Consider the following 12,192-nt stretch of genomic DNA (forward strand, 5'->3'; position numbering starts at 1 on the left):
AAAAAACCGCGAGGGGTTTCCCGGCGACGATCCTCCGACGCTCAAGTCAGGCAACGAGAAATGAGAGAGGCAGCGTAACTGTGGCTACAGTGAGGATTGTGCATACATTCGTCGACGTCTCGGGGTCCTTATATAGGACCCCGGGGAGGCGCGTGCACGCTTCTCGATGCATGCACCCTTCCCCAAACATACCTTAACGAGCCCATGTCAGAAAAGTACCTCTGACGCCATTCCGCAATCGTCCGAGCATATCCCGGATGTGACGGTGGAAGCTTCCACCGTATGATCCTGTGTACGGCTCGGCCGCCAACCCTGCTGCATGTCGGCGGCAGATGTCTCGAGGATGATGTTATCCCCTGTCTCCTTTGTCCTCTTGCGCCTCTTGTCTGTTCCAGGGCCGAGCGGTTCGGCCGCTCGGCAGGCATATCACTTCTGTCCCGGTTGTAGGTATCGGTCTGACTGGGAGGACTCCCGGTCGTATGCTCGGATGAGATTGCTCCTGATTGTCTTTATTGCCTTGTGCTCCGGCCGAACGGACAGCCCGCTCGGCCATGAAACCTTTTTACCTTGAGCATCGGAAACCCGACTCCTAGTCGGGTTGTCTTTCATTCGGCTCGGGGGATTCTCAGTCCGGTCGGTCTGGTCTCAGGGTTGAATCTCTTGACCTTTGACCTCCATGTGTCGTTGACCTTCCGTCAACGAGGGTCCCCCGTCCTTACTACCGGATCACTTGATATGTTCAAATTCAGTGTAGATGTCTGTCCTAGCCAGCTAGTACTTTCAGCTTGCAAGTTCAATTGTGGCACTCATTCAAAGTTGAACTGTTGATGAATTGGGTAACTTGTGCCTGAGATTTGAGGTGAATGAGGAAGGATGAACAATAAACAAATTCTGTCACACTGGTTAATTGGATCAATTAGGGTGAAGTATCTGAGGTGAAATGCCCATTATTATATCAGTTGAGCCAGGTACCTAGAGATTTGAGGAGATTAAGCCACATAGGTACAGGGTCTTAGACTGTCCAAGTTTGGATTCTTTGAAAGAGCTATGGCCAAGTGCTAAATTAGGTCTGACTTACTATAAAATCTGCACAAGGTTGCAGGTTTACCTAGCTATCGGTGAGCATTGCTCAGGGTGAATGCCCTTTATGGTAGCATTCAGGACCTGTGATGCATGTTATTCATTGAGCTAATTGTTTGCCAATTGTATTGCTGGCCGGCAATTCCCAAGTTTTTACCCTTCTTTAAGACATGTTGTATTCTCATTAGTGAAAAATTTAGCGGAGTATTTAACTTGCTCATTTTTTCACACAGTGGTGAGTTTAGTGAGGTGAACATCATGTGAAGTCAACTTCTCACTGCTTCATATGCTCTTCCTACAATACTTCATTGTCATTCGATCTATCTCTATGCCGCTATTTTGTATTCTGGTTCACAAAGATCACTTTTCTTTTCTGTACTTTTAGCAGTTCAAAAACCTTATATGCAGTTTGGGCACTACTCAGGCCTTATGGCACAGCTTGGCCTATGCTCAAATCTTACAGCACAGTTTGATTTATCTCACCATATCTCCAATTATCAACCAGACTGTAGCTTCATTGGCTTTTTGGGAACTCTTAGTACAATGACATACTTTTCATACGTCATTGTCATTCGATCTATCTCTATGCCCACTATTTTGTATTCTGGTTCACAAAGATCACTTTTCTTTTTTGTACTTTTAGCAGTTCAAAAACCTTATATGCAGTTTGGGCACTACTCAGGCCTTATGGCACAGCTTGGCCTATGCTCAAATCTTACATCACAGTTTGATTTACCTCACCATATCTCCAATTATCAACCAAACTGACTATAGCGATTTCACCTTCATGCCACTCAACTTTAAAGACAGACCAATTTTATCACCTGCACCAAACTGCTCAACGTCAAGAGGGAGGGGGTGTAGTTAGCTCTGACTTGACTCAGATGATATAGGATGGTTTTTCAAGCTAAGTACTTCTTCCTTAGAATCATAGCAAGTCCATGACTCTTAGGTGTTTTCTTTTTGAATCTGCTTCTCAATGGCTTGTTACAACATTTTGCGAAATTAGTTTAAGGTTGAGGAAGGTATTCCAGTTTCCATTCACAATTGGAAGAGACTTTTTTTTTTCTCATAGGATGAGCTTTTGTATTTTCCTATTAGATGAATATTAAATGAAAATTGTCAACAACACATGTTGACCAAATTGCAAACTGATGTTCAATGCCTATACTTGTACAGAGTGTTGTTCTTAATTTATGGTCTTGGAGAATATTCAACACAATTATGAATTTGGCATTCTGTATATGGACATATACTCTCTAAACTCACACATGCAGGAAGATTTGTACTTGTTTTATGGGTTCATTTTGAACTTTCTAAGTTTTATGATATCACACTTGTTCCTCTTGAATGGGTAGAGTACACTAATCTGAGGCAATTGACACCATTTTAGCTGATTATGTAAAGTCGCATTGGACTTTTCCTTGTTATCCAAGTCCATCCATTCTGCACTTTCACCATCCTCATCTTCTTGTCATCTCAAAAACTCTTCCTAAGGCTTGGTTCGGGTTCCACACCTTTGCATTTTCGTTGGAGGTTATCATTGAATTCATGACATGTGGCATCATCCCTGACATCAACTAGAGTTAATTGTCCTTACCTTCTCGTTCATCTCTCAAGTTTATGGATTGGTGCAATGTTAAATTTTCAATTCCATAGCATTTGCTTCATTGTGAGTGAAAATGTAGTCATCCCTCTTTTACATGAACTCTAAAATTGGGGAAAAAAAATCTTTGAGGCACCTTTGATAAAGGCTAAATGAATAGTAGAAATTTCACTTCATGCTCAATGTGTTCGCACAAACGTTGCATATTTTATTTGGTGAAATTCACTTTATATGTGTGGTATATTGGTGCAATGATGCTCTCAAGACGTTAATTTCGATCGGGTTGTTTTGTTGTGTTTAGAAAAGTATTTAAGTGAGGGTTGGCCAATGTTTCTGGTGTTTGCATCAAGTGTGAAGAATTTAGAATAGGGCACATAAGAGCTTTGTGACTCACATAGTTGAATTGGATGGTTGTTAGTTCAATGGCTTGAAGGTTTGACAAGGATTTGGATTTTGAAGCCAAGGGGAGAATGATGGCACATGAAGCAAGCTTGGAGGGCTTAGTGCATTCGAGGTATTAGAGTCTTGGCATGAGGTGTTCCATGGTGAACCCAGAAGGTGGGCAAAGAAGGACAACATGTGAAGCAATCATGTAGAACTTGGTATATCTGAGGGGTTGAGGGCATCACACGAGGTGAACTCGAGGACAATAAAAAGAAAATGTTGAAGACTTGAGGCATGAAAGTTGTGAGACATTACAAGTGATGTGGAATCTTGAGCTTTTGCTTTTGAACAATATCATTAGAAATGATTTGTGTAGCTAGGTTGGGGTAGGTTGCCTATTTGCTCGGTTAAAGCCTTTGACTGAGGACAACTTCACGCTAGAATTTGAGTCATCTATGAAGATTTGTGAGCAGTTAAGGCTCCTTGAATAGGTTAAAGGCATGAGCAGCTTTGGGTTTCCATGTGAATGGTTTGAATGCAACATCAATTTTAAGAGCGCTTGATGTTACCATGGTCCTCGATGAACTTCAGTAACAACCTACCAATGTTTGAATCTCCCAAGCAGGTTGGGATGGCTTGTTGTGGCAACACTATCTGGATCTTGGAAGTGTCAATAACAATTTCTTTAATTGAAGGGATATGTCCCTTGCATGTTTTGTCGAAAGGTAACATTTTTAGATTTGTATAGGCAGAGGCAATTCTTTCCTAGGAATAGGATGTAGATTATACAGATATCTAAAAGATGTTTTCCCTACTCTCTTGTACACCAAGATGTCTTTTAAAATATCAATACTTGTAATTGATACTTGGAAGATGTAGTTCATAAATGATAATGGACATTGGTGAGTCTCACTGGCATTGTTAGTATTAGCTCTAGTACCAATTATGAGATGATTGAAAAGGACTCCTTTTGTATCATATTCCATTATTAATAAAAGAGAAAGTTGGTTATTATATTTATTTCAATTCAGTGTCGAATGAATAAGTATAATAATATCCTAGAGTAGGAGGTTCTAATCTACAACATATCAATTGGTTGAATTAATAATGAGATATTATAGATATACATAAAACACCACTCTTAACTATTCCTAGTCAAACATTAATATATAAGGACAATATTATGCGCTAAGACTAGCATGTAGGTCAACGATGACTTAATCTCACAAATCATGGATATGAGATATTAGGTTGACACATAGGTATATATTAAAGAATATATATTGCATGACCCATCATGAGAATGTTTCATGGATCGTTATATGAATGTCATAAACATTCTCATGTGACTATTGGTATGAATAGTCTTTAGACTTAAAGTCATTAAGATTCCCTACATAAGGAGTTGTGTACTTTGGTATCGTCAAACGTCACCTGTAATAAGGTGGACTATAAAGTCGATCACTGGGTATGTAATGAGTTATGCCGAAGGATGTGAGTGATGTAGATGAGATCTATCGCTTTCATATGACAGAAGTGATATCTGCGGGCCCCTTGATTAGTAGGGCATAAAATGCATGACCATGCTCAAATAAATCAATATGATATATTGAACTTATTTGTTTTGAGTGTGTTTACTTAGAGATCAAGAAACACAAAGATTGATAAGAGGATGACACGGTCTATGTCTCATTGATCAATTTAGATATCAAGGATAGAAGGATCAAATCATACAAGATAATAGATACGGAAAGATCATGTCGGATTTCGACATTCTCGCCACTTGGGTAGCAATGATGCCTTGTTAGATGTCACTCATTGTTTATGTATCTAAATGTTGATTTGGATACATTGCCAACGTTACGAGAACTTATTGGGTCACACACAAAGAACTAGTTGATTTGGAGATGTGTTCATATGATGGATTATTGGATTAAATCTAATCCGAGTTAGACTCATTGAGTTAGACTCAATTGGATCTAATTATTGGATTGAGTGTAATTCGAATTAGATTCATAGAGTCAATTTGGATTGATGTTCATGGAGTCAATTGGATTGATAAGGTTCAATGAGTTAGACTCATTGAGTGAACTCGAGTTCATCAAGGAAGATGAATGGTCAATTTTGAACCATTGGATTGAATGACCAATTTTGAACCATTAGATTGAAGAGAGGAAGACCAAAGACAAAACCCCTTGGTATTCATTAGATGGATATAAATATGATTTATGAATGAAATTTTCATAAGGTGAAAACTTGTTGTGTCTATTGAGATTCCTCCTCTTCTTCTTCCTTATCTTGGCCGAACCACCTCTCTTGTCTACTAGCACAACCTTAGTTTCCCTCTCCACTTTGTGAGTTTGTGAGACAAACGAAAGCTTGCTCGTATGGATACCGTAGAGGCACGGACACGTGATCGTACTGAGATCCTGTCGGGAGATCGAGTGCATGCACTAAAGGTATAACCCTCTAATCAAACTTAGTATATGATAGTTTTTTCTTCGCATGGATCTTCTGGAGAGGATCTAGTAAAATTTTCGCTGTGCTTTTCGCGTGTTTAGTGCACTAGATCCCTACAGGCATGACCTGAAATCCAAATTTTGGTTATATTAAACTTCATATCTTTACTATTTTTCCCCACTTTGTAGTTGAGTATGAGATAAATTATATTTGCTTGTTTGCTCTTATTTGCAAATCAGATATACAATGTGTGCCTCAAATTCTGAACGCTAACATAACCACAATGGATCTTACTGTAGGTGGCCAAGCGTTTGGATAAGTTTAAGACAACTATCTTCACTCAGATGAGCATGCTTGCGGTTAAACATGGAGCCATTAACTTAGGCCAGGGTTTCCCAAATTTTGACGGGCCTGATTTTGTCAAGGAAGCTGCCATTCAAGCTATAAGGGATGGGAAGAATCAATATGCAAGGGGTTGTGGTGTACCTGATCTTAATTCCGCCATCGTGGACAGGTTCCACAAGGACACTGGTCTACATATAGATCCTGAGAAGGAAGTGACCGTGACATCTGGGTGCACTGAAGCAATTGCTGCGACCATGTTAGGTTTGATCAATCCTGGCGATGAAGTGATTCTCTTTGCCCCATTTTACGATTCCTATGAAGCAACTCTTTCTATGGCTGATGCAAAAATAAAGGTTATTACTCTTCGCCCTCCTGATTTCGCAGTCTCAGTTGATGAGCTCAAGTCTGCAGTCTCAAAGAACACACGTGCAATACTGATAAACACACCTCATAATCCAACTGGAAAAATGTTCACCAGAGCAGAACTAGAACAGATTGCCTCTCTCTGCATAGAAAACGATGTTTTAGTGTTTGCTGATGAGGTTTATGATAAATTAGCATTTGAAGCTGAGCATATCTCGATAGCTTCCCTTCCTGGTATGTATGAAAGGACTGTGACTATGAACTCTCTAGGGAAGACATTCTCCTTGACAGGATGGAAAATTGGATGGGCTATAGCACCGCCACATTTGACATGGGGCTTGAGGCAAGCACACTCATTTCTAACATTTTCCACTTCGACACCGATGCAATGGGCTGCTTCAGTAGCTCTGAGGGCACCTGATACCTACTACGAGGAGTTGAAGAGGGACTACTTGGCAAAGAAAGCTATACTAGTGGAGGGACTAAAAGCTGCAGGTTTCATAGTGTATCCATCAAGTGGAACCTACTTTGTTATGGTAGATCACACGCCTTTTGGGTGTGAAAATGACATCGACTTTTGCGAGTACCTAATTAAGGAAGTTGGTGTGGTAGCGATTCCAACCAGTGTATTCTATCTCAACCCTGAGGAAGGGAAGAATTTGGTCAGATTCACCTTCTGCAAGGATGAGGAGACGCTGAGGGCGGCAGTTGAGAGGATGAAGGAAAGGCTTCACAAGAGCTGAAAAGCATAGCATCTTTAAGCTTCTATGATGCGCTCTCTACTCAAATTCTCATAGTTTAAGAGGGGCATTACCTCAATTTATAGAAGTATTTATCTTCACTAGTTTTTTTATGAACTGTCAAAATGAAGCTCAAGTCTTAAGCTATCAAACATTTCGCCTTGCCGGTGGATTTGATATTCAAAGGCTGGTCGACCCTTATTCTAATTGGTTCTCATATTGAGGAGAAAAGTGTGGTGACTTGATAATGCGCTTAACATATCTTTGTTAAAAATAATATGTTTATTTTGCTTACTCTAATGTTAATACAAATGGAAATTCCAATCCTGGGTAATGGACGATCTGTAACCTGTTTAACACCTGTCATTTCTTTCGCAAAAGTTTGTTTATCTAGGTCAATTTTAAATTATTGACCCTAGCAATATGAATAACATTTATTAACAAGGAGATTGAATTTCTAGATTGTGAAAAAGTAAAAAGGGGCTGCTTTGTTTTTTAATTACAGAATTGTCCTTCACAATATTATTTTCATCATTATTTCCCCTTTATATTTTCGATCTAAATCGTGAACCGTGAATGTTGTAATTATTACAAAATTATATCTATTACATAATTATCATACTACTAGTTATAACAGCTATTATTTCATAATGATAGATAAACATAGTTAAATCCACATTATAAATTGGCCATGTAGATAAAGTAAGTTTTTTTTTTAAATATATTTACATTCAAACAAACTCAGCATTAGCAAAATTCCACAAAATAAAAGTGAAAAAACTGAACAGAATCGATCATATACAGACGTAGAGTTATAAAGAAAAAAAAACTCAAAAAATTCATCAATCAAGTTATCACAGCTATAAAATCATAATGGCTACCACATATATAACAATTATACTTTTATAACTGTTACAATGTGCTTAACGTATTAGGGACAAATTGAGTAATTATACAGGGGGTTGAATAGTGAAATAAGATGTCTTTTGATTAAAAAGAAAATAAAATGGGATGCCCGTTTCATGATTTAGAAAAAAAAGGGAAACCTACTTAAATTTTGCCCGAAAAAAGTTTAGACATTTAAAAATTGCTGTTAATACATTAATAAATTCTTGTAAACGAACCACGATAAAATATTTTCTAACTCTGTGAAGCCGACAATGAAGTGCCTTACGTACTCTCTTTTTTCCCTTCCATTCTTCATGGATAATTATTTAATTCATTGTTCATTCCATTTCAAAAACCAAGATTCTTCATCTGCATGAACAAAAGCCTACTGGGAACTATTCTTGCAATAAACCAAAAGAAATTATAAGAACAAAAAAAAATCAATTCTAAAGCCAAAAAGACACCCTTTATCTAACTTAAATCTACCACTCCAACTTTTACCATTTCACTGCTGGTTTCATTCCAGGAGAGACGAGGAGCATGCCATAAGACCTCAGATAGAAGATTAGTCCAAATTCTCTAAATCATTCTGAGAGCTTGAAGGACAAAATTGAACACAAATCCTCCTCACCACCAGCTAATCAACGACCGAATTCCAAGTGGAAATCTAGCTGATGGAAATCTTCAGTCGTCGCTGGGACTCGTACTGCAAAAGGGAATGGAATCATGGAGCAATATAACGATAAGGATACGAGCTCATAAAAAAAAAGAAGTTACACGTACCTTGTTAAGGAAAGAATCAATTTCTTCTTGCGTCAAAGCTTCCTCCCCTGCATTTTTATCCCAACCCAGCGATTGCAAGAAGGCTTCTTCTTCTGGGTCTATGCCTCCATCTAGAAATGACTTAGTTTTTTCATTGTCAGCATAGAGCCTATCAGTCTCATCAGTAGATAAGCAACCTTCATTTGTAAAGCTTCCATTTTCGGCTGAACAATCCAGACCTTGGTGGCCATTCTTTTGTACATTGTCAAGGGAACTGCTATGCAGATTCTCTATTGCTTCAATGGATCCTGATTCCAGAATCGAGCTTGAAGTAGTTAATGATTTCTTCCTTAACAAATTGAAGAAATCATTTCGATTTTGTGCGCGAGAAAGGAGTTTTCTTTCCCCAACGGAGACACGTGTTAAAGCACCATTTTTTTCATCAACTCTTAGTTTTAGGTCAGCTTGGTTCTTTGTAGAAGGAACTGCAGCAGATGGAGCAAGGCCAGCATGGTTAATAATTTTGCTAACACTGGAACCATCTTTGGCAGCAGGCAAGATGCTATTCTTCTCTCGAAAAAGAACTTGAAAATTTCCCACTTGAAGTGTCTTTGCAATATCAGATCTAGCTGGTGGCCTACCAGGAAGGTTCATCTGCTGGCCAACCTTAGTAAAAGAAAAATCCCCAGCGCCACCTTTTGCATTTATCATTTTTGTCTTTTCTGATACATTAACACTCTGAAAACATAAGATAAATATGAGAATGGAAATGCTGGACGAACAGAAAGGGCATCAAAAAATCATTTACTCAGCCAAGATAGAAGAAGAACAATGAGATGTGAACAATTATTAGTATTAAAAAATGTAATAGTAAAAAATAAAAACGATGATTATTATATATTATTTTTAAAATATCTATGTAATGCAGATAATATACTAATATGATTAAAATCAAAAGCCAGCCTTATTTAATATTTCAATATTAACTTTATTTTATTAATAGATCAATGTGTGATAGAATATGAATCAAGAATCAAATAGATAAATATTGAATATAGTAAATTTAAGAATGTGCAATGAAGGGTACTACTGGAAATTAAGAGATACACCTATCACCAGACATAAAATTTGATATTCCTGTCAATTTATCGTTAACAAAACATGTTAATCTCACATTGATACTCCTTATATAACAAGGGATCACATCCTAGAAGTGTTATTGCTCAATCATTCCATGAACAAAATGTCCCCTATACACATAATTGTTTGCAATACATGAATAAGTAATGAGGGCAAAAATCCCATAAATTCCACAAACATGAAACTAAATATTTCACAAGGAGGCAGAAGTTAGGAAGTTATTTACCAAGGATTTAGGCAGTGTATGTGTCATTGGTATCAGCTGCTTGCATTTTTTTATAGTTAGTTCTTCAATCCTCTGAGTGTCAACAGATGACTGTAAAACATGCTAATGGTAATAACATTCTATGCTAAAACAATTGACAAGTAGTAACAGCTAATGCGTTTTAAATTACCTGAAGAGTGTTACCAACTGGTGTTGGAGTATGTGCTAATGTCCGTGCCATAGTTCTTCCAGTTACAGAAGATACCAAACTTCCATTAGTTTCAACTTTTACAGGTACTTCTGCCAAAGCTGAAGTTCCAATTATGACAGGAGCAGCAACTCGAAGACTTTCGACAGCAGTCTTAGGACCAAGAGATAACGCATCATCTGCATCCGAAAAGCTTTGCCTCATTTTAGTTTGAAGGGACGGAAAGTCGTCAATGCTTCCAACCACACATTCCCTGGGAGGGGCAGGATTATTCCAACTACTTCCAAGTCTTTTTGGCCAGGAGTCAAATTGCCTTCCTGTGACCATAGAATGGGAACTTCTCGTGGCATCGTTTTTAGCTCTAACTCCTACAGATGAATCATGATAGTCAAAGCCACTGTGAACCAAATATGATCTATTTTCTCGATCATGGTAATCAAAATTCTTCTGTTTTTTGTCACAAGACCTTCGGAAACTGCTGTAAGCCGGTGATTTACCAAAGCTACTTCTATCACAATCAACAGAACTGTTAGAACTCAAACTCCTCCTCAAATTCCTGTCTTGGTCTCTGAGTAATTTATCCCTTGAGCCAAACTCCACACCATTTTCATCTACAGGAGTCAAGGAGGATTGCCATAAAAATTTGTCGTGTCAACACCAGAAAGAAACAACAAGAAACACAGTATGAATCAGAAAGAACACAGAATAAGAAGTACCAGAACGTTTGGAAGTGCTTGTCCGCAGGGTCTTGTTTGAACTGCTCCCATTTGCTAACTTATACCATTGAGGAACCAATGCAGGCTCACTTCTCTCCATTTGCAGCACAGACCATTATCTATAGACAATTGATACCCTCTACCTATGAACAGTCTATAACAAACTCATAATGAATCTATTTCCTGTATTAAACATGTCTCCAGAAGATCAAAGCGACTATCAGAATGAATTGCGAAGCTTCTCAATACGCCATTGCCACGGGCCCTAAATGAGGACCATCACGAAAATGAGTCTACCAAATCCTTTAAACCCGCATACAGGATTCCCTCCAGGGAAGCACTTTCTAGAGAGAACCAGGAGTTCAAGCCTCAAAGATCCATGGGAGGAAAGCCACAATGCCCCAGAAAACCAACCAAAACGAGAAGAGGAAAAAAAAAAAAATCCTAAACAGATACCACCGTGAATCAAGCAAGGGAACCCTAACACAACGAAGAAAATAGCGACAAAAAGGGTGTGTAGGCGCGAGGAAACCCACCCACCCACACACAAAAAGGAAAATTGCACCTCTCCGAGATCAAAGGCAGAATTATGGCGAAGTCGAAACCCTAATGGAGCATTAAGATCGATGAGAATGAAACAGAAATCTCACTGCATGTGAGAGCGATTCCACAAAGTGGCGATCGATTGGGCTTCACCCCGGCGGCGGAGGCGAATTGTGCGACTTATCCGGAGATAAACCGGACGATCGCTGGCTTCTTAGGATTAGATCTCTCCCTCTCTCTCTCTCTCTCCTCTCTCTATCTCGATCGAATAAAAATGGAAACGCCCGTCCTCCCTGGGTTTCCTTGTGGCGTTTCGGTGTTCGTGAGGGAGGCGATGAGGCAAGGCGTGGGTCGTTCGCTCTCTCGTTTTTCTCCGTCGGCCCGGTCTGGTTCGCCGACGTCCAGGTTGGTAAGAGGAAACAAACGAATTAGCGTGGGGTTTAACTTTTAAGCCTTTGAACGAGATGATGAACCGGTCGTAGGGTTAGATGGGGAAAGAAAAACGACCCGATCCGAATCTTAATAATCCATATTTTCAATTTTTACTATAGTCTTCGATTCCTATAAGACCGTTCCGACACCGAATGAATCCTCCGCTCGCGAATACAAATTCATGAGCCCTTTTCACCTATGGATATTTTTGCACCAAACTCAAGGCCTAACTCTACCATAAAGATATTTTTTATACATGACAATGTCCTTCTCTTCTATCATTAATAGAAATTCTATGGAGTAATTTTGCGTAATTTCTT

At 38.9% G+C, this 12,192-nt stretch overlaps 2 protein-coding genes across 2 annotated transcripts in view; one reads left to right on the forward strand and one right to left on the reverse strand.

The window, feature by feature from the left end:
* The window catches only part of LOC122051787 (probable N-succinyldiaminopimelate aminotransferase DapC), a 16,848-nt gene extending 9,543 nt beyond the window's left edge, over nucleotides 1-7,305 (forward strand). Inside the window, exon 2 of the mRNA XM_042613079.1 lies at nucleotides 5,830-7,305. Within this exon, the coding sequence (XP_042469013.1) occupies nucleotides 5,830-6,981 (1,152 nt within the window). The 3' untranslated portion in view covers nucleotides 6,982-7,305. The remainder of the gene's footprint in view (nucleotides 1-5,829) is intronic.
* Nucleotides 7,306-8,057: 752 nt separating this feature from the next.
* On the reverse strand, nucleotides 8,058-11,867 carry LOC122051788. The gene is made up of 5 exons (XM_042613080.1): nucleotides 10,898-11,867; nucleotides 10,164-10,792; nucleotides 9,995-10,084; nucleotides 8,650-9,366; nucleotides 8,058-8,572 (listed from the first exon to the last, which is right to left on the reverse strand). Exons 1-5 carry the CDS (start codon nucleotides 10,995-10,997, stop codon nucleotides 8,534-8,536), a joined length of 1,575 nt encoding a protein of 524 aa, XP_042469014.1. The 5' UTR covers nucleotides 10,998-11,867; the 3' UTR covers nucleotides 8,058-8,533.
* Between the last annotated feature and the right edge of the window lie 325 nt (nucleotides 11,868-12,192).

Source organism: Zingiber officinale, chromosome 3A (assembly GCF_018446385.1).
Source record: "Zingiber officinale cultivar Zhangliang chromosome 3A, Zo_v1.1, whole genome shotgun sequence".
Taxonomy (NCBI): domain Eukaryota; kingdom Viridiplantae; phylum Streptophyta; class Magnoliopsida; order Zingiberales; family Zingiberaceae; genus Zingiber; species Zingiber officinale.

Bases quoted from the DNA above. Each gene is read 5' to 3' on its own strand.
- LOC122051788 (XM_042613080.1), bottom strand. From the start codon at position 10,997: ATGGAGAGAAGTGAGCCTGCATTGGTTCCTCAATGGTATAAGTTAGCA. The intron at 9,367-9,994 runs GTAAATAACTTC...TTATGTTTTCAG, and splicing joins ATACACTGCCTAAATCCTTG to AGTGTTAATGTATCAGAAAA. The intron at 8,573-8,649 runs GTACGTGTAACT...TCCCTTTTGCAG, and splicing joins TTGATTCTTTCCTTAACAAG to TACGAGTCCCAGCGACGACT.